At 36.2% G+C, this 21,246-nt stretch overlaps 1 protein-coding gene across 2 annotated transcripts in view; it reads right to left on the reverse strand.

The window, feature by feature from the left end:
• Positions 1–21,246, reverse strand: part of LOC126972036 (uncharacterized) — a 44,492-nt gene that overhangs the window by 18,064 nt on the left and 5,182 nt on the right. Inside the window, exons 2-14 of one of the 2 annotated variants that reach the window (XM_050818600.1) lie at positions 21,026–21,242; positions 18,814–19,233; positions 16,666–16,802; positions 15,918–16,055; positions 15,118–15,208; positions 13,951–14,046; positions 12,039–12,176; positions 10,750–10,890; positions 6,823–6,942; positions 6,467–6,493; positions 4,682–5,070; positions 2,470–2,819; positions 1,103–1,292 (exon numbers count right to left, since the gene is read on the reverse strand). In XM_050818600.1, coding sequence (XP_050674557.1) covers positions 1,103–1,292; positions 2,470–2,819; positions 4,682–5,070; positions 6,467–6,493; positions 6,823–6,942; positions 10,750–10,890; positions 12,039–12,176; positions 13,951–14,046; positions 15,118–15,208; positions 15,918–16,055; positions 16,666–16,802; positions 18,814–19,233; positions 21,026–21,242 — 2,454 coding nt within the window. The remainder of the gene's footprint in view (positions 1–1,102; positions 1,293–2,469; positions 2,820–4,681; positions 5,071–6,466; positions 6,494–6,822; positions 6,943–10,749; positions 10,891–12,038; positions 12,177–13,950; positions 14,047–15,117; positions 15,209–15,917; positions 16,056–16,665; positions 16,803–18,813; positions 19,234–21,025; positions 21,243–21,246) is intronic. The other variant, XM_050818601.1, reaches the window with a different exon arrangement.

Raw genomic sequence — 21,246 nt, forward strand, 5'->3', positions numbered from 1 at the left:
GGACGAGACCCAAAAATTCTGAGCGGCACTAAAACTGCGCTCGTCACCTTGAGACAAAAGTTGTCAAGTCTCATTAGCCCAGTAATTTCACTAGCTACGGCTCCCTTCAGACTGAAGCACAGTAATGCTTACACATTAATTCTTCACGGCAGAAATAGGCGCCGTTGTGGAACCCATAATCTAGAGGGCATCCGATGCAAAGGATCCTCCCAATATCAAAGCTATAATATATATTTTATGCCTAATTATTTTCACGCAGGTGACAACGTGGGACACATCTATGATTTCATGACTAAATGAATCATTCTTTAGTATAATGATAATATATCGCACATTGAAAATTTTTGGAACTACCCACCAAAAGAAAAACCAATATCCAAATTTGAAAATGTAACTCTGTGAGTATAATAACATTAATACGATTATTTATTTATCGATAAAAATTGGTGACAGGAAATCAATCGTTATTTGGTGCTGAATGCTGAAGATGAGAAGATCCCGAAGCTATGAAGATGCATCATGCAGCCGGAGACCCAAAAATTGCAAGGTGCTTCATAAAATGCAAAACAACTATAAAGCTCACATTCTACGACCCATATGCTCTACGAATGCAAATTTTTATGAATACATTCTAAATTTCTCACAATAATAACTGGCTTTAATTGTCGGCACCTGAACTACTGAAACTGAAACTAGCAGTATGTTTTGTCATTCGAGACATGAAGAGCGACTCTACCGTCTTCTACCGCATTTATCACGGGGAGTGCTCAGAAGAGCTGTTTAACCTGATTCCTGCCGCCGAATTCCTCCTTCTCACGACAAGTTAGGATATCATCCCCACCATCTGGATGTGTGGCGGTCCTCCACAGTGCGGTTTTCAAGGAGCTTTCTTCCACGTACTACAAAGCTGTGGAATGAGCTTCCTTGTGCGGTGTTTCCGGGACAATACGACATGGGTACCTTCACAAAAAGCGCGTACACCTTCTTTAAAGGCCGGCAACGCTCTTGTGATTCCTCTGGTGTTGCAAGAGATAGTGGGCGGCGGTGATCACTTAACACCAGGTGACGCTCGTATATTCCATAAAAAAAAAGAGCGACTCACACTTTGTCTCCGAGCGCGATGCACTCATCCAGCAGTCGAAAGAGAACGTGGAACTTGTTGGAGCTCTCCAGACAGTCGAGCATGTTGCCGCCCTCCAGGTACTGCAGCCACCATACTTCAGTCTGCGCTGGCTTCACGTCCTCCGAAGCGGTGATGTCCTCATGCGCGAGGTCATCCTCTATCTTCTCCGCTGTAGTAAAAGGTAAAATGTATAAGCTTCAGATCATTTTAACGTCTAGATAGACTGTGATAGCTGTGAAAATGTCGAAAAATATTACGTTTGACGTAGCTCGTCACGCACACTAAAGTAATAAACCTGGTTTGTTTTCATCGGTTGTCTAGCAGCAAGAGGCTCTATCTAGACGTATAAATTATCTAAGGTTTAAAGTTAAAACCATAGAATTGGAATATACTATCATATAGACCACATGAGTACGCGTTAACATAAAAGGGGCGCTGGGCAGGTTATGTGGCGAGATTCATGGACAAAAGATGGACAAGGACAGTAGAATCGACAATTTGGGGAGACATCTGGCAAAAGATGAAGAGGCCGCTCAAGAAACAGATGGGTAGATGATATAATAAAAATGGCAGGAAAATAATGGAGAGGAAAAGCACAGAAGAGGGACACATGGAGTAAGGTGGAGGCCTACACCTATAGTGGGATTCCAATAACACTTTAACGTTATACGCGTAATTTTAAGATTATATTATGTATTCGAAGATTGTTGGAATTAATTAAAGGCTTATTATTATTATAGACCACATGACGGCCCGCTCATGCGTGAACAATTTTGATGTGTCAATGTGTAAGTTAGCTAGTTAAATATTCGAAATACTATGGCGCTAATGACATTAAGCGTGGCTGACTTTTTACGAGTTGTCAATAAAAATCCGTTCCTAACCGCCGATAAAATTCCTCATTTCTGTTTCGATCTCGCAGGGATACTCCGAGCATTGCCATCTGAGCTACCATGAGCTTTCTCATCAAGCCAATAGTTAGCCACCATGTCCGCGTTCAAGATCATAAATAACTTAAAAAAGTGTCAGACAATATGGAGGCATAATACAAGACATGGTAACACATCTTGTATTATGTGGGATGTCCTCATTATTTCTATTACATTGACCAATTATTGTCCTAAAAATTTAAGAGATAATATATAGAAAGCGTGATACATTTTTATACCTAGACATAAAGGTGGGCAGAAGACTTGTTAAATTTATTATTTGTTCATTTAAAATTAATTCTAGTTTTGGACCACCAAGAACATTAATTTTACTATTCACTATTTCACTACCAATAAACGAGATAACTTAGACTGCAACAATTTCCAAAATCTACTGACTCCCCATATTGAGCTTACCTTTGATCTTAGAGTTCTCAGCATCGCGTGCTCTCATTTGGAAATTGTGCATCACCTGCGGATGCGTCCATATCTTCTGCAGCGAATGAAAGTCTTTCAGGATATTGTTTTTGGCGTGTCTCGCGTAATTCTCCAGATAGTGCCGATACATCGATCTCTGGCACGGAGTCAACGGTATGAACACAGTGTATTCATATTTCTTAGGCAAGTACGGGTACAGGACCGATGCTTCTTGCCTCTGAAGACATCCTTCTAGCACTTTGTGAAGGATGTGAGTACGAGCCTTCATTAGCCTGATGTCTTCCTCTCTAGAATCTCTATGCTGTCCGTTCATTATTGGGTTTTCAAACCTGCAACAATTTTTAATTATATAAGAGGTGCATACGTAATGAATAGAGAAATAAAACATACCGACAAATTGAGAACCTCCTCCTTTTTTGAAGTCGGTTATAAATAAAGATGTCGAGTTTGTAAGATTTTGTTAGGCGATGTATAATATGATTTACATGTTTACAGAAAATGTATAGAACAAATGTGTTACAAAATTCAAAAGAATTGTTAATAAACTTTGTGGTAAAGATAATAACTAACATAAATGATTTTCTTAATGTTACCACAGACTGGGAATGGAGTATAAATACCACTGGATAGGTTGTTTCTATATGTTTGACAGCAAATTTTTTGTGCCTATTTGAAGCGCCACACGCGAGCGTCCAGAGAACTAATTTTGACGTAAAATACAAATGGCTGCGAAGGAACGTATAATACTCTGAAGTATTTTTGCATTTTGAATTAATTTCGTTCGTTTTACGTGTTATTTATACATAAAGAATCAACATAATAAAGTACACAATTATTTTTTGTAAATAGTTTCCCACCATCTATCGATGTTTGCTGAGGTTGTCATCACTAGTTTTAGTACCGCAGACTCTCGCTTCATGGCTAACAGCGCCAAAATGGCGAATATCAAACGGGCACAAAAGCACTTTGACAGCCGCCAGTCCAGTGGTATAAAGTGGAGGTCAGTGGAATGGAATGATCACCCTCAGGCAATTAAATTATAAATTATATCTATATGTACGATATAGAAATTAAGTAAAAGTAACTTACTAAAATTTATTATTAAATAGTCCAGTATTATTAATAATTAAATAGATTACATAAATTATGAAAAAAAAAACCAGCTCGCGCCCGTTCTTCTCAGGTCTGAAGCATACTATTTCGAATGGGTTGTAGTTTTTTGAAGTTCAATAAGTGATTCTAATTCCTATTTTGAATAAAAATATTTGAATTTGTCAAAAAAGCTTCACATCTTCACCTCTAGATAACGTTGATTGGTCAGATGAGCTGAGTATTGTTGAGAGAACGACTTAATAATTTAAAAGGACTTAATTTTTTTTATGGAAAAGGAGGACAAAGGAGCGTACAGGTCACCTGATGTTAAGTGATCACCGCTGCCCACATTCTCTTGCAACACCAGAGGAAACACAGGAGCGTTGCCAGCCTTTAAGGAAGGTGAACGCGCTTTTTTTGAAGGTACACATGTCGTATCGTCCCAGAAACACCGCACAAGGAAGCGCATTCCACAGCTTTGTAGTACATGGAAGTAAGCTCCTTGAAAACCGCGCTGAGGACAGCCACACATCCTGATGGTGGGGATGATATCCTAACTTATGGCGTGTCTTGCGAAGGTGGAATTCGGCGGTAGGTATCAATTAAAAGGCAAAGGCATAAAAAGGCATAAAAGGCATTTATTTTCTCAAAATTTATTCCTTTAGAAATCTTTTTGATGTCATTTTTTAAATTACTACTAGATACTAGATATTAATACCGCTTCGGAAACAAATGGCGCTCTGAGAGAGAAGAAGCGGCGCAAGAAACTCTCCCAGCATTCTTTTTTTTGCGCTCTTTTCAATAAAAATATACAATATTGTACAGTCATTTCTATCGCTATAAAATAATCACAATCTAGTCCCAGGCTGTCCGATCATTTAGATATTCAGCAGTGGAGTAATAGGATTTACGACAGCGCCATTTTTTTATAAGACATTTAAATTTATTTATAGATAATGCCTGAACAGTGGCTGGGACTTTATTGTAGAAGTGTATACATATACCCTTAAAGCTATTATGTATCTTATGAAGCCTACTAGAATTAGTTACAAGCAATCCCTTATTTCTAGTGTTATAATGTTAATTATTAACAACATACCTGTTCGAGTACTCTGCGTACGTTCCCAGCAAATCCGGTTTAACAAAGTTGACCATACAGTAATACTCTCTCAAATTATTCTGCATGGGTGTTCCAGTGAGCATAATCCTGCGTTTGGTCTGAACTCGGCTCATAGCGACCGCCAGTACTGACGCGTCGTTCTTCAGTAGATGGCCTTCATCACAGATGATCATGTCTGGCCCGGGGTCGAGCAACGCCGTGCGGATCTTGTTCACGATAGTGGGCCTTATGTCGTCTATAATAGGGTCCAGAGTCGTGAGACTGCGAAACAGTTCGTAGCCGACAATAAATATGCCACCGCCGTTGTACCAGTCTTCTAGTTGGTATGCACGCTCGTACGTCTTTTTTAGCTTCGATAGTTCAAACACCTGGAATTAAATTTAATTATTAATAAATTTTATTGAGCTTTTATGTTCAAAGAGTGGTACTTTGCCTACAATTGTCACACCCGACAGGAGTTGTCTTGTACACACGTCTTAAATCTTCGGCCTGCAAGGCCCCCGCCCGGCTTCACTTTTTAGCTTAGACTTTAGGGCTGTCAGCAGAGAGTAGGTTTTTAGTAGGGTGTTTACACCCGAGCCCGACATATGGGCCCCGGTGCGGGGTCTTCAATACGAAAATGTATTTTCCTACTCTCGGAAAAAAAATGTCTTAAATGTATATCGCTATAGGGATATCTGTATACAGTGTATAAACAAATTCAAAAGAATTGCATAGTGACGTTTATGTGGTTATTAAAACATAAACCAGACTTTCATACCTACTGATACCGCAGATTGGAAATGGAGCGACCACAATCAGGCTATTAAAATTATAAATTTGATGAAGTCCGCCGGGTTTCTTTCTCCCGTTCATTCGCAGGTGTGACGCATAACTTTTTGAATGAGCGGTAGTTTTAGGCGTTCAATAAGTGATTTCATTTAACAAAATTATTGAATTTGAATATGTAGATCTGGGTCTTCACCCCGCTCCATTTTTTTTTAAATGAAAGCGTCCGCGCCTGTCGTCAGCACTCTTGACGGAATACAAGAATGGGGACGAGGTTGAGCTGTGCCAATGTCTATTTAGTCTGCTTTAAATATACCAAGATTATATTGCTGGGGAAATACAGGTAGCTGTTTGCAAACGAAACCTGACGCAAAATTCTTTATATCGTATACATATTAAATCAACTCATACGGGTCAAGTCCGTTCTACCTCTGGGCTCTGGTTTTCCGAAGTTGAAAGGTAGGAAGGTATTAAATCATGCAGCTTAATCCTAGACAGTGTATCGCCAGTATTTGAAGCTTTGAAGCATGAGAATTCGAAACTTCATTTTAGCAAGAAAATCCGTTGCAACAATTAATAATTATATCTGTCGGGTCAGCTAGTTTTGTATAAGGTAAATTGAATGTTTTCTTATATAAAATCAACGGACTCCAAAAAAGCTATTCCAAAACAATAAATATAATATGCACTAAAAAAGTAAAATAAAATTCCGTATTTTTATACTATCTAATTTACTATTCTAATTCTAGTTATAATTATTGTTATTTTTGGTTAATTGTTAATCGGTGTCAGCCACGGTGCCATGTACCAAATTACAATGGGACCACGCGGGAAGCACAAGTTTTCTACTAAAAAAAGAACTATTAAAATCGGTTCACCCAGTCGAAAGTACTGAGTTAATAATCATTAAATAAAATACCGACGAACTGAGATCTTCCTCCTTTTTTGAAGTCGGTGAAAAAGACAAATGATTAAATAAAATAAGTAATACACTACCTGTAGCTTCCTTCTTGTTTCTTTATGCTTGAAATATTAAAACAGGCAATCAATAAACAGGATTAATTTCACAATTATTATTTAATAAATAAATCAAAAATTACCAGTTTCCCCTTTAGAATACAAAAACCTCTTATTCTTTAACGGATTTAAAAACAGGCATTAATGGGTAAAACTGGAGTAATTAACTTTCTACTAATCTAATATTATTATTTAATATCATATTACTGATTAAGTAACGTACTTTCGATATGAGTTTAAAGTTAATTGATATCTGTAAAAGTTACGGAATCGCCTGGTAATACTTAACGATAACACTCTGTATAAATTCATGTTAAAGACATAATTTGTAATACCTTAATATCACCAGTGACAGGTCCAATCCACTTGTGTATCTCGTCCACCCAGTTGAGTACGGTCGATAGCGGACAGCACACAAGCACGCGACGAATGCCCAAGGCTGGCTGGGTCAGCACCTGAAACAATAATTATACTTTATAAACATTGCGTACTTGACCTTGGGAGGCTCTTTTGCACAGGAAGCCGGCTAGATTATGGGTAACACAACGGCGCCTATTAATTCTGCCGTGGAGCAGTAATGTGTAAACATTACTGTGTTTCGGTCTGAAGGGCGCTGAACCTCCCAATAAGATTTCAGTATCCCACGGCCGCTCTCTTCATTCGGTTGGCTGAATTATTTTTATTGCGAATATAATATATATTAATCACGAGTCTACGTAGTTATAAGGTCAGTATAATAGCGGCAGTGAGGGATAACAAAATAAAATAACAAACTAGTGAAATTACTGGGCAAATTAGACTTAACATCTTATGTCTCAAGGTGACCAGCGCAATTGTAGTGCCACTCAGAATTTTTGGGCTTTTCAAGAATCCGGAGCGGCAGTGCATTGTAATGGGCAGGGCGTATCAATAACTATAAGTTGAACGTCATCTCGCTCCGTATTTTCATAAAAAAAGACATTTCTATTCTTTTAATGAAATGACAGAATTTTGGGTTCCTCTTGAATAATGTCTGTAATAATTGATCTGACTTTAAAACTTAATTTCAGAAAATAAGATATCAATAGTAATTTAAGGCAATGCCACGAAATTAGTACTATTGAGTAGACAGCACAATTTTTTTTTATGGAATAGGAGGACAAACCAGGTGTTAACCAGGTGACCCGTACGCTCGTTCACCGCCGCCCACATTCTCTTGCAACACCAGAGGAATCACAAGAGCGTTGCCGGCCTTTAAGGAAGGTGTACGCGCTTTTTTTGAAGGTGCCCATGTCGTATCGTCCCGGAAACACCGCACAAGGAGCTCATTCCACAGCTTAGTAGTACAAGGAAGAAAGCTCCTTGAAAACCGCACTGTGGAGGACCGGCACACATCGTGGGGATGATATCCTATCTTGTGGCGTGTCATGCGAAGGTGGAATTCGGCGGCAGGAATCAAGTTAAACAGCTCTTCGGAACATTCCCCGTGATAAATGCGGTAGAAGACACAAAATGAAGCGACATCTCTACGCAACGCCAAGTGATCCAACCGTTCACAGAGCACTGGGTCCTCGATAATTCGAGCTGCTCTGCGTTGCACGCGGTCAAATGGATCTAGCAGATACTGGGGTGCTCCAGACCAGAGATGACAGCAATACTCCATGTGTGGCCGGACCTGCGCTTTGTAGAGTGCTAGAATGTGGGCCGGCTTTAAGTATTGCCGTGCTCTATTAATGACCCCCAGCTTCTTCGAAGTCAATTTGGCTTTGCCCTCCAGATGGCGACGGAATTGGCAATCGCTCGAGATTTCGAGACCCAGTATTCCGATACTAGGCGAGGATTTAAAGGAAGTGTTGTCGAAGAGCAGTGATACGGCAAATGGGGTTTTTTTAGTGGTAAACGCGCAAACTTGAGTCTTTGGGGGTTAAATTGGACAGGGTTCAATTTACCCCATTCCGCGACCTTCTCGAGAGAGGACTCACCATTCCAAAATATAATAAAATAACATATGGTGGATTAAGTCATTTAAAAGAAATATTTATAGCGACGATTCACACGGGCTTAGTTTAAGCCTAACTGTTGATGATGTCGAAAATATAACTCGGATGATTTACTGTTAGTAAAACCGACAGACACAAAAACAAAAATTGACCGATCCTTCGTAATCCGAGAAGAATACAAAACTATAATACAGAAATACCTGGACCTGCGTCCTACCAATCGGTTTTTCATCCGTTATCAAAATGGCAAGTGCTTCAAACAAGTTATGGAAAAAAAAACCAAAAGAAATCGCTACTTATTCGAAGTAACCAGATATCAAGCTGTATACAGGACATTGATTTCCTCGTACTTCTGCTTTTGACAGAGCGGACTAAACTGTTCTCAATCGACATGGAGGATGGAAGTCGAGTGCTGTAGCAGAGGGGTATATAGAAGATTCCATTGAGAACAAAACGAAAATATGTGAACGCATCGTGGAAAACATTAAATTGCAACCTTCAGTTAATCCATCCATGCCGCTGTCGCCGGGCCCGTCTACATCCAAACAACGAGATTTTCCTACCACAATATAAATATACTACAATCTCTATTCCTAATAAAAAATTCAACAAAACGTCTCAAATGTAAATACAAATATTTAGTTGTTTTATTATTTAATGTCAATTTAGTTGTTACTTTATGTTTTATTAAATAATAGATAATATTACAATAAAATATGAGGCACCTTTTATTTCCTCATACTGGGTGATGAAAAGTGTATCACTAGGGCGCAAAATATATATCTGGCTCGGGCCACATACTTTGAATCCCTCCCTCAGGATTCTACAAAAGAATCCCCCACTTTGCTCTGGATTCAAAAAAGCGTCCTCGCCGTAAAAATATTATTTTGCTTCCTTATGGAAATAACCTACTATTAAAGAAACACACTTAATTCTTTATTTAACTTATAATTTGAAATTGTTTAGTATTCTATCAATAACTGCGTCTGTAGTAGCGAGCTTGGTGATATTTCTATCGAACCGCTGATTTAGACATAAATCCGTAGTTATTCTAAAGATACCACCTATCCTCTACATATAGTATGTACACCGAATCCACATTCCTTCTAACAGCAAAGTAAGACTGACATATAGCAATGGACATTCGGGATCGAATAAAATTTGGATTCTAAACATCTTAACCCTTTGCAAATCGACCTCTCTTAGATTCAATTCCGTTGATTTCCGAGAGATTTTGGCGCTTGTAGCAAAATAATGTTTATATTCAAGATGATTTCAGTGAATGTTTCAGTGAAACAAGTTATAAGATCATGCATAAATTATTCATATTGTGTTTTATTGTAAATTATATTTTAGAATAAATTATTATTTTCAATTAAAACAATTGGTTTTAAATTTTAGTGTTAATGGTGTTATAATCAACTTTGTATTTACTTTCTAAAACAAAAATAAGATTTTCCTGATAGTAATAATTTGAAATATTAATTCAGAAAGACTAAGAAGAATCCCTTGATCGACCTTGAAGTGCGAGATCGCTTGTGTATGATATATAAAATGTAACTATGCTATATTGGGACAAAATAATTACTGAAATATATTTTACGATCATTTTTCAAGTAAAGTAAACATATTCCAAAATAAATAAAAAATGAAAAACAGAGAAAGGAAATGACGCTTCAAAGTCCTTATTAAATTTGAATGAACACTATATCACGGCGAATTTATATCTACGTACATAATATACACTATATACCATAGTATTAATGCGGTACTATATATCATGTCTTGGAAATATAGCCCAAACTCTACATATATTAGATATATATTAAAATAGCATCTTACCAAGTATTGGATAAAACTTCGAGAAAAAAAAAACTGCGCACTTCACTATCATGTCGGTCCCCTATAAATCCCGCTCCCTTTTCCCGTTAACTTTTGTATGCCGACATCGTACTGTCTTCTAATTTGTACCAAATTTAACGGACTTTTATTCTATTATAAGTTCAAAGGGAAATAAAAAAAAAAAACAAAATAAGGACACAGAAATCTAATGAAGTCGTGTGGATTTCGTTCGTTCGTCGTTCGGTCTCGGTCGTTCGGTTCGGTAGTCCACATGGATTCATTTAGAGTTCACCGAGGAATTCATTTAGAGTTTTTTTTAAATATTATTCTATAATTAATACCGAATATAATTTTTTTTGAAATATCTCTGATGTAATACATAACCAATACAACTGAATCAGTCCGAACCTTCCAGTCCGTCCTCCGTCTCCTGCTACGTACCGTATGTAGTAGAGCCAGCACCTGCAGCGTCTTGCCCAGACCCATGCAGTGCGCGAGGATGCAGCCCCCGCCCTGGAAGCCCTTCGTGACCATAGACACGCTCTCGAAGCACGCGTCCCACATGAACTTCACTCCTTCATACTAATAAAACAAGAAACAATTACAGTATTCATTTTATAACAAGAAATTATATTTTCTGATTCCAATCATGAATAGTCGAGCGCGGGATTCACTTGCTAATCGATTATATTCGCCATTCATTACATCTCCAATTCAACAAGCATCGATAGCGCAATAGGTCTAGATAAGAGTCTCCGATAAAAACAGGCCAGGTTTAATACTTTAGTGTGCGTGACAATCTACGTCTTAAACTCGCGATTTGTATGACACTTTGTGTTGGTGTGCGTGAATTGCTCAAAATACAGGTTAACTCTAAACTCAATTTTTTTTCAACGTTTTCACAGCTGTCATAGTCTATATCATAGGTTCTCAACGTGGGCGATAACGCCCCCTTGTGGGCGTTTGAGACTTTCGGGGGGGCAGTAGAAGACCCAGAGGGGGGCATTGAGATGGCGCAGATGGGGCGTGGGTAGATTAAAAAATATAGTCTAAAAAGGCAAAAAAATACACGAAAATATTCTAGAAAAAAACATATTCTCAAAGTGGGCGGTGAGCAAAATAAGATTGAGAAACTATGGTCTATATAGACGTATTAATGATCTAAGATAGAACCGTTGATCTCCGCGTACACATAGCTTGAAGGTCGGGAACGCTCGTGTATTCCATCTGGTGTTATAAGAGAGTATGGACGTCGCTGATAACGTACGATAAATGACGCTGACGCTAATTTGTCCTAATCTTCCATAAAAAATAACAATATTTCAGCATCGATCGAGTTTTTTTTAATAAGCTGAAAGGACGGTATGGGCTCACGTAATCTACAAAGCAATTAAGATTTTAGTGACAGTCAGAATTGCATTAATGTGGAAAGCAAAATAGACTTCTGAAAATGGTGATGTAGTCTATGGAGCGAGTTAATATTGAGTCTGCTAGAAATGTTGGAGATAAAATTCTCTTGGACCCATCCGATGACTCTTCATACCTCTATATTCAGTGCACCTTTTGGGAATGTTGGAGGTACATTGTAGGCCTTTGAGGTTTGATTAGTTTTGTGGCGTAAAGGTAAGCTAAGGTCATTTGCCTCTAATTACACTGACATACTAGTGGATGTCAAAAGTCCTCTTAAAGTTATTGTGTAGCTAGATATTGATTTAGATATATGATGTTACCTGATGCGCCTTCATGACTCGAGTGAAGAATGGATGAACAGTAACAATGGGTTGATTCTGTTCGAAATCGTACTCGAGACAGAGTTCATCGTTTATAACAACTACGTTCACACCTTCCTCGCAGCCCAAATGTTCTCTCTGTAATAAAATTATGGACAAATAGGTAAAGGAGCAAAATCCATTGGATGCCAGGAACATCAATATACAATGTACACTGGCACTCTGCCAAGAAAATGTTTATTGCATTGCGATAAAAATATATAGTTACCCGACCATTTTAAAAGACATGACATGTAATCAACTTAAAATAAAATAACCATACGGCTAATAAATAATTGCTTTTATTCAATAAATTACTACTTAAATTTAAGGAAATTGATATATAAATTATTATTACTGTTTAATTAGAATTTTATATCAACTTTGTATGACTTAGAAGTTTACATTAAGAGAAATTAAATTCATCAAAATAAGACCGGTTGTAAAACTCACCTTATTTAAATGCAAATAAAGATTATTATATTATTATTATCAATTAAAGTAACTGATGTTCTTAGCATACATTTATAATGTAAACAAACTATTTGAGAAAATAAAAAATACTATAAAAAACAAACTTAACTATTTTTGCAGACTCTACCGGCCATCCATTAATTACGTCACACGTTATAGGGGAGGGAGGGGGGTTGTGTCACAAGCGGCGGGGAGGGGTCCCGAATTTTGTGACGTCACATTTTTACAAAATATAATATTTTATCTAAGCACGACAACACTAAATTTAAACTTCATACCTATTCATGCCTCCGTTTGTTTTAATGTTGATTTCATTGAAAAATAATTAAAATCGAATTAAAAATAGATTCGGAACACTGTTCAAATTCAAATATTTTTATTCAAATAGGATATGATATCACTTATTTTTTACTTTTCACTTATTTTTACTTTTCATTCGAGCAAGTATGCCTAACACCTGAGAAGGATAGGCGCAAGAAACTCACTCCAGTTCTAATTTCATAAATTTAGAATTGCGATATATGTGACATCACACAAGACAGAGATCTCACAAATTTGACCAGCCGTGTCAAGGAGAGGGTAGTAGTCAAAAGTGCATAAGATTCGTGAGACGTAATTTATGGATGGCCGCTATCTGAAATTAATCATTATGCACATTACCAATAATATATACCAACACCAAGCAACAGCTACTAATAAGCATAACGCATGGATTAGCCATCGCTACCAACCCCGCGGGCTAACTGCCCGACGACATCGCCACAAGTGCGGAGATGCTTATGTATTATAATAATAATAAAAGCCTTTATTCACTGACCTTTCCACATTTTCAACTTATATGCTATACTTAAAAATATGTTACATATTATTTACTACAAAAATATTTATATTATTAGCAACCAATTCGCTGTAGTTGGTCAGATTGTCTGTCGACATAGGCCTCCCCCATTTGTTTCCACGTCTCTCTATCTCTGGCTAACCTTCTCCATCCCTTTGGTAAATCATCTTCCCATCTTTTGATTTGACCTCCTCGTTTTCTTTTCCCATTCCTCGGACACCACTCTATTACATCCTTAGTCCATTTCTCTTTGTTCGTCCTCATTATATGTCCAGTCCAGTTCCATTTGAGTTTTCTTATTTTTTTCGTAACACGTCACTGACTTTTGTTCTTTTCCTTACTTTTGCAGTTGTCCATCGATCTCGTAGTCTTATGTTAAGCATACTTCTTTCCATGTTTCGTTGACAAACTGCTAATTTTTGGTTGTTTTTGCTTGTCGCAGGCCAAGTTTGACATCATGAATACATGTATTATATAATTTGCTTTTTATTGCCATAGGAATTGTTTCATTTTTAACTATTTTTAACTAACTATTAGCGTTATTGAATGATTGACACTTACCAGTTGTGCTTGCCTAAAGCTCAGGCGCTTCTTCCTTGCGAACTCTACGTGGTTCGCCATCACCGTCACCATTGAGAGTGCTGTTTTGTCTATCACCTAAAAGCAATATGGTTTTATTAATGCGACATATCTTAATATATATAAATTACGTGACACGTTGTTTGTCCGCGATGGACTCCTAAACTAATGAAAGGATTTTAATGGTGATTACTTCATAGAGTGCAGTTTAGTCCAACTTGAGAGATAGGATACTTTTCATTTCAATTTAGGACCTATAATTATTTTTATTTCCAATATTTGTTTTGTATGGACATATTTTCTGTGAGAGAATTTATTGACGCACAGTTTGACAGTTCTGCTGTGAAACAATTTCATTATAACAACAGGGGGCATTTTTTACGAAATAAATCTTAATGTTTTGAAATATTATTGGCAAATTCCTATAAAATAGTATTTTTTTTATTATCTACAGAATAACGTCTGTCGGGTCAGCTAATATATATATATAATGAGTAACAACACATAGTAGTTGCTGTATGTTGTTTTAAAAGTAATTTTACAGAGAGAAAAAGCTTGGTTAACCCATTATCCCTGCAAGAGCATTTCGACCTCATACCTATATGAAAAACTGTTATAAAATAACAACAGTACATAAACATGAATTTTATATACCTAATTAAAATGTGTAAGTCAACATCAGTTGATTGATAAAGCTCGTAAGCCCATACATTAATTGTATATATTTCAATTATTTTTTGCATAATCAGAAATAACTGTTAAATAAATAATAGTTAAAAAAAACTAAAAAGCACGCTTTATATAAAATTAAACTAAAAACCCCACGCTTTTTTTTTACAATAAAATATATTTTTTTTACAATATTTTCAATTTAAATTTATTTTCTATTTTTTAGTTGAATTTTATATACTTAAAGCGTGCATTTTAGTTTTTTTTAACTATTACTTATTTTTCATTTTTTAGTCAAATTAGTGTAATGTCATCGGTCCTCGATAAATCTACAAAGTTTGAACGAAATCTAGCCGTTTAAAGTGGGTATATCGCGCCCAAAGAAGTTGGTTACAAACATACAAACGTGTAAAAAGTGAACCTCGATTGAACGAAGGAAAGACAATTTCATGGAATTATATTTCTTGTTTTCTAATTTACCTTTCTGATGTTCTTCCGACCTTTTGTATAGGCTTGGGATGACCTCTTTCCAGTATGAGGATTGTCTCCATACAACTCTCGGCGTAATATACTGAAACAAAAAAATATCTATAAATAATTTTACTATGGGACAGTCATCAAAATACGAGAAATTCATTTTGATGATCACCTTAATGATACATAAAAGAGGACCTATTGCATCCAGATCATAGCTAAACTATGCAACTGTCCATGGAGAGAATGCGTCGTGCTGATGTCAGAAAACATAATTTGAAATAATCAGACATGTATAAACTTTGAATGAATGAATGAAAATTCTTTATTGCACTTTATCGCACTAAACATATAAAATAAAGTTACAATTTGTTGGTACAAAATAATAGTTATGGTAGCACCGGCACCGGTGTAAACATTACTGTGTTTCGAGATGAAGGGCGCCGTAGCTAGTGAAATTACTGGGCAAATGAGACTTAACATCTTATGTCTCAAGGTGACGAGCGCAATTGTAGTGCCGCTCAGAATTTTTGGGTTTTTCAAGAATCCTGAGCGGCACTGCATTGTTCTGAGCTGAACGTGCTGCTCGTCTCGTTCCTTAATTTAATTAAAAAAAAAGCACAATTAGGCGACCTTATCCCTATTCAGAGATCTCTTCTAAGTAACCAAAAGGTGTAGGAGATTTATTTATAAATTGGCATGAGGCAATAAATAAATCAGTGCATATTTTTAGCCTGCCCAACAACAGATATGTAATAAGTTACCCATGATAAAATTGGATAGCTTTGTCTGTTGATTAAACTCACTTCATTTGCTTCCGTCGCTCAAGCAATTTTTTGTTTGATCTTTTTCTCTTGGACCCTCGTCTCTGGCGCACCTCGGTTTTGTCACCACGTTTCTCAATGAAGTCGGTCACGATCTTCGCGCGTTTAGCATCTTCGACACTGAAAGAAGAAAGTTTCAATATAAATTCACCTCTCCAGCACGAAAAGGGCGCTATTGCTACGTAAAAACTCGCAGCAAAAAGCGTTTTTGCTGCGAGCGTGAGGCAAAGTGATTTAAATTTCGAACCCCACGTGACCATACATCCGGGAATTACTCCGCGTTAAAAAAATAAAAAACTAAAAAACGTTCAGAAACTCATTTTAGCCTAGCGTATTGTCTCATTGTCACAAAAATTTATATGTTTATAATAATATAATTTTTTTTTATGGAATAGAAGGACAAACGAGCGTACGGGTCACCTGGTGTTAAGTGATCACCGCCGCCCACATTCCCTTGCAACACCAGAGGAATCACAAATCGTTTACTTATCGCAATTTAGATTTATAAATTGATAGTGAACATTGTTAAATATTATCTTAATTGTTTCTCTTACTAACCTAAAACACTTTTCTTAGTGAAAAGTTGTATGTTTCACACAAGAGCAAATTTCAACTCTAGACAACTTCGCCAATTCGTGATTTAAAGTTAGCACTCGCAGCAAAAAATAACTTTGCTCACTTGTTGAACAAATAACTATTGTGGTACGGGTAAAATAAGATATGAACATACTCTGCACTTTCTGTTTTTTTTCCTATTCGTTTTAGTAACTTCTCCTTCGTGTTAACCCATTGCTTTTCTTCTTCCGACGAGGAGTCCTCCTCTGACTTGTGTTCGGCATACATCTTCGCTTTCTTCACAATGCTTTTCTACAATAAGTTAATAAAGTATAATAAATATATAAGTATACACACACAGACATAAACTCACGCCTTGTTCCCGTCGTGGTATAGGTAAACAATAGAAATCCACTTGCTTCTATCCTAACAAACCTCACGTGCTTCCCCTAAATTCATTACTCTTATGCATATTGTATTAGTTATTTATGCAACTGTTGTGTAATAAGGGGTATTAAAACACGAATGTGGATTTATCTCACGAGGCGAAGCCGAGTGTGATAATAGTATCACATGAATGTTTTAATACCTAATTATCAACAGTTGCATACAAGACTTTATCTACACCCAGAATATGAATCCTCTAAAAGATTCTGGAACAGTTAGCTTACTGCTAACATTAAAACACCAGTCCTAGTAGTAACCTAATATCATTCGTTACTGATTATATACAAATAAAATAAGTATTAATGAAACAATTATTTATTTTAGTAGTAATTTACATTTTGTTTTTGTTGTAATGTTCTTTTGCAGCGTTTAAAATGAATCGCTCATTTTTTGTAAACAAAACAATAAAAATATCGAAGAAAAATGGCGTGGATTCGAATAACCTACTTTTTTATTACGGCGCGCGACGTTCTGGGAGTGTGGAGCACGGGTAAACGAAAATGTTCTGTTTTTGAAATTCATACAGATACCACACATCGAGCAATAAGAATGTGGCTGTATGTTGAAACACTTTGCGCATGAAGGGATAAAAAAAAACATAGGAGTGTTGTTATGAAATTCAGTACAACATTACAACACTCTTTTGGGTGATGTAATGGTTATTAGAACATTGGGTGTTTTAATTTTGGCAATAAGCTAACTGTTTCAGAATCTTTAATAGAGGATTTAAAGCATGGGTGTAGATAAAATATATTAAGTATAAATTATATTTATTGCGGAATAATATTATAGCTTTTTGGTTAAAACAGTAAGAGACCATTAAATTTGATTTTTTTTATGAAAATACGGGGCGAGACTTCAGGACGTTGAGCTGATGGTAATTGATACGACCTGCCCATTACAATGCAGTGCCGCTCAGGATTCTTGAAAAGCCCAAAAATTCTGAGCGGCACTACATTTGCGCTCCTCACCTTGAGAAATAAGATGTTAATTCTCATTTGCTCAGTAATTTTAATGATGTAATAGCCTATCAAAAGATCTTAAGATACCTTTGGTAAAATTTGGCAAAATTTCTTAAAGAAGTCTCAAAAAAGTAGATTAGCTACCTTACTACTTATCCCTGTTTTACCAGTAGGAGGCTCCTTTGCACAGGATGCCGGCTAGATTATGGGTACCAAAACGGGCAAATTTCTGCCGTGAAGCAGTAATGTGTAAACATTACTGTGTTTCGATCTGAAAGGCGCCGTAGCTAGTGTAATTACTGGGCAATTGAGACTTAACATCTCAAGGTGACGAGCGCAATTATAATGCCACTCAGAATTTTTGTATTTTTCAAGAGTGCTGAGCGGCACTGCATTGTAACGGGTAGGACGTATCAATTACCATCAGCTAAATGTCCTGCTCTTACTAATGAAAACAACTCCCAAAAATAAGTATTAAAACATTAATTAATAGGGATTTCCACTATAAGGTTTAAATTTAATTAGTTATTCAATATGAAGGTATATATTTTGGCTTTTATCCTAGAAAAAGTTCACATAATTTTCATGCTATAAATATTTTGTTATTATGAATAGTAAGAAGAAAGTCAGGTGCTATGTCATGTCTTGATTTTCTTATAAAGACCTAAGACATGCCATTTGGTCCAGTCATGCATTTACAAATTTGATTTGACCCTCAATGTTCACATCTTACATTGCACTAGTGGTTTTTTATTATTTATCAAGTACTTATGAAATTTAAAAGCAAAACAGATACATACATATTTAAATGAATAACCAATGCAGCCGCTTATGATATAACTATTTTTAAATATGTATGCTTTCAATAAAAATTTCAAATTCAAAAAAAATTCTTTCAAAAAAAAAATACCCACCGGATTACTTCTAGCTGGTCTCTTGTTTTGTTTGACATCCACATGTTCTTGTATCACGATGGGTGCGTGCAATTGATCTAATTCCTTTTTCAAACTAACATCCGCTGTTAGAATTACACTTGTACTCTCCGGACTACTTATTCTTGTCTTTGATTTGGGTCCTGGTCTCCATTTAATTGTTTGAGATGCTTCATCATCTAGCTCCTTTTTTACAGTAACCTGCTCCCATTTATTTTTCTCTAAATTCATTAGAGCCTGCTTTGCAGACTTCGGTCCAGGTTTTAATTTGAATTCTAGGAAAGTTTCATCTTCCGGCTCCATTTTTACAACATTTTCAGTTTTTATACTCTGTTCCTCGTCACTTTCATTATCATCCATGAGAAAGTTTTTTGCGATATTATTCTCTGTAGACCTAGGCATCTAATAAAAGTAAAAGCAATCATGATTTTATCATTCAAGGTTACTTACTGGTCTAACAACCATCTTAATTTCTTATATTCAAGCTTAGAGGTATTACTAATAAATACTCCGTAAATAATGTAGTACTTATGGGATATTTTCATGCTGAGGTTAGCTTTAGCGTTAGTTAGGTCATCGATTAGCTAGGGTAGGGTATGTTTTAATGAAAATCGGAAGTGGCATGAAGATGCAGAAATGGTGAAAACTAGTAGAATTACTGCTCCAACCCTAAATTAACACTCCTCAACCCCATATTCCACAAAAAACACAACATCAAATGGACCTGGATGGAAAGAATGTAATTGCGCAAAACGAATATTCCAGAGGGAAAGGACGTAAGTGCGGAATAGAACATATAAGTAAAAGTGCCCTCAAAGTTCCTTAGTACGGGTACCAACATAGCCAAATATCACACATTTGCAATTCAATAAAAATAATGACAAAATTGGCTACAAGTTATAAATGCTACTATGGCGAAAAGTTGTTTTAAATAATAATAATAAATCTTTATTTGTTGCAAAAAAATACAATTTTGCTTAAAATTACCCCCGACCCCCAAACTAGGATATATAGAAATGTTGTGCAAAATTAGGTCTTATTAAAACATCATGAACGTATGCTATTGTTTTAATTGCCTCATCATACATAAAATAATCTCCTTTCCTCTTATATAAGGAAAGTGAATGGCAGTGAATCAGGATTTTCTCTGAAAGTATGGCCGTGCTAACGACGCTGGAGCCTTACACGACTGTCACCAAACATTGGAATTAGTTGCCTCGGATAGCAGGGTGACTCTACAATGGATCAAGTGAAATAGTGTTTCACCGTTTCAGATAATAGCAGATGAAGTTGCGAGGCAAGTGACTTAGGTGGCAGGCTTACTGTCACTCTTACCATTACCCTTCAGCCACTCATTATATCCTGCACCATAAATGTACAAAAGTTGCTGGCAGAAGAATTCTGAGAACATTCCAGGAATGTTCTGTACTTTTGGAAGGAGCTGGGCTGGATTGGAGTGTCCAACGAAACCTACATGCGAAATAGACCCACTTAAAGAGTTTAGTTGCGAAAGGACCCTGCCCAAGCCATTGGGCAGCATAATATAATATACTTGTACACAAGATTAAAATAATTATTTCGAAAATAAAAATTCAAAACAACATCAGTCAAAGGTAGTGTTTAGAAAACACTTTAGTTCAATAGATCACATACAACAAACTCAAACAGCTAAACTGCAATAAGTACAACAAACCCCTTCTTCTCTATCTAGCTTTCATAGATTTCTATAGATAGCTTTCATAACAGACATCCACATATCAATTAACTAAAAGAGAGATGGACTGAGCACTTGCTCCATTATAAGCATGAATATCATCAAATAAGAAGGTAACTGTCTAGTATCCAACAGATGAGAATTGCAGCCAAGGTCGCAAAATAAGGAGACAAACTGAAAATGACCACATGTCTCCTTTAATAATGGCGGTAGATCAATCATCTCTGAGTCTCATCACTTTTGAGACATTGTTAAGTAAAGTTGATATAAAGAAGCCTACCACTAGTATTTGTTTAGTCAGAACAAGTGAAAGTTTAGATTAAAAAGCTATATCATGGTCTAGACTAAATATTTTTTTAACTTTTTGTTAAAAATGCTACTAATTGAATAAAGAAATTAAATTTTATAAATTAACTCTAGAGAATAAATAGAAAGTCATCTACAAAAAATGTTTAAAGTAATTAAATAAAAGTAACATACGGGTGCTAATGGCATATTATTTTCTAAATCCATTTCGTCTTCTGATGGAGAGAGTTCAGCAAAATGATTATTGTCAGAAAAATGTTGATCCCCTTTATCACCATCTGAAGTTACGTTTGGAACCAAATTTCTATTACATTTATCTTTTTTTCTCACTTGTCCTATAATGTTATGATCCTTGGTTGAATTGCGGTTAAGGCTGTGTAAATTTGTTAACCTGT

Source organism: Leptidea sinapis, chromosome 25 (genome assembly GCF_905404315.1).
Source record: "Leptidea sinapis chromosome 25, ilLepSina1.1, whole genome shotgun sequence".
Classification (NCBI taxonomy): Eukaryota; Metazoa; Arthropoda; class Insecta; order Lepidoptera; family Pieridae; genus Leptidea; species Leptidea sinapis.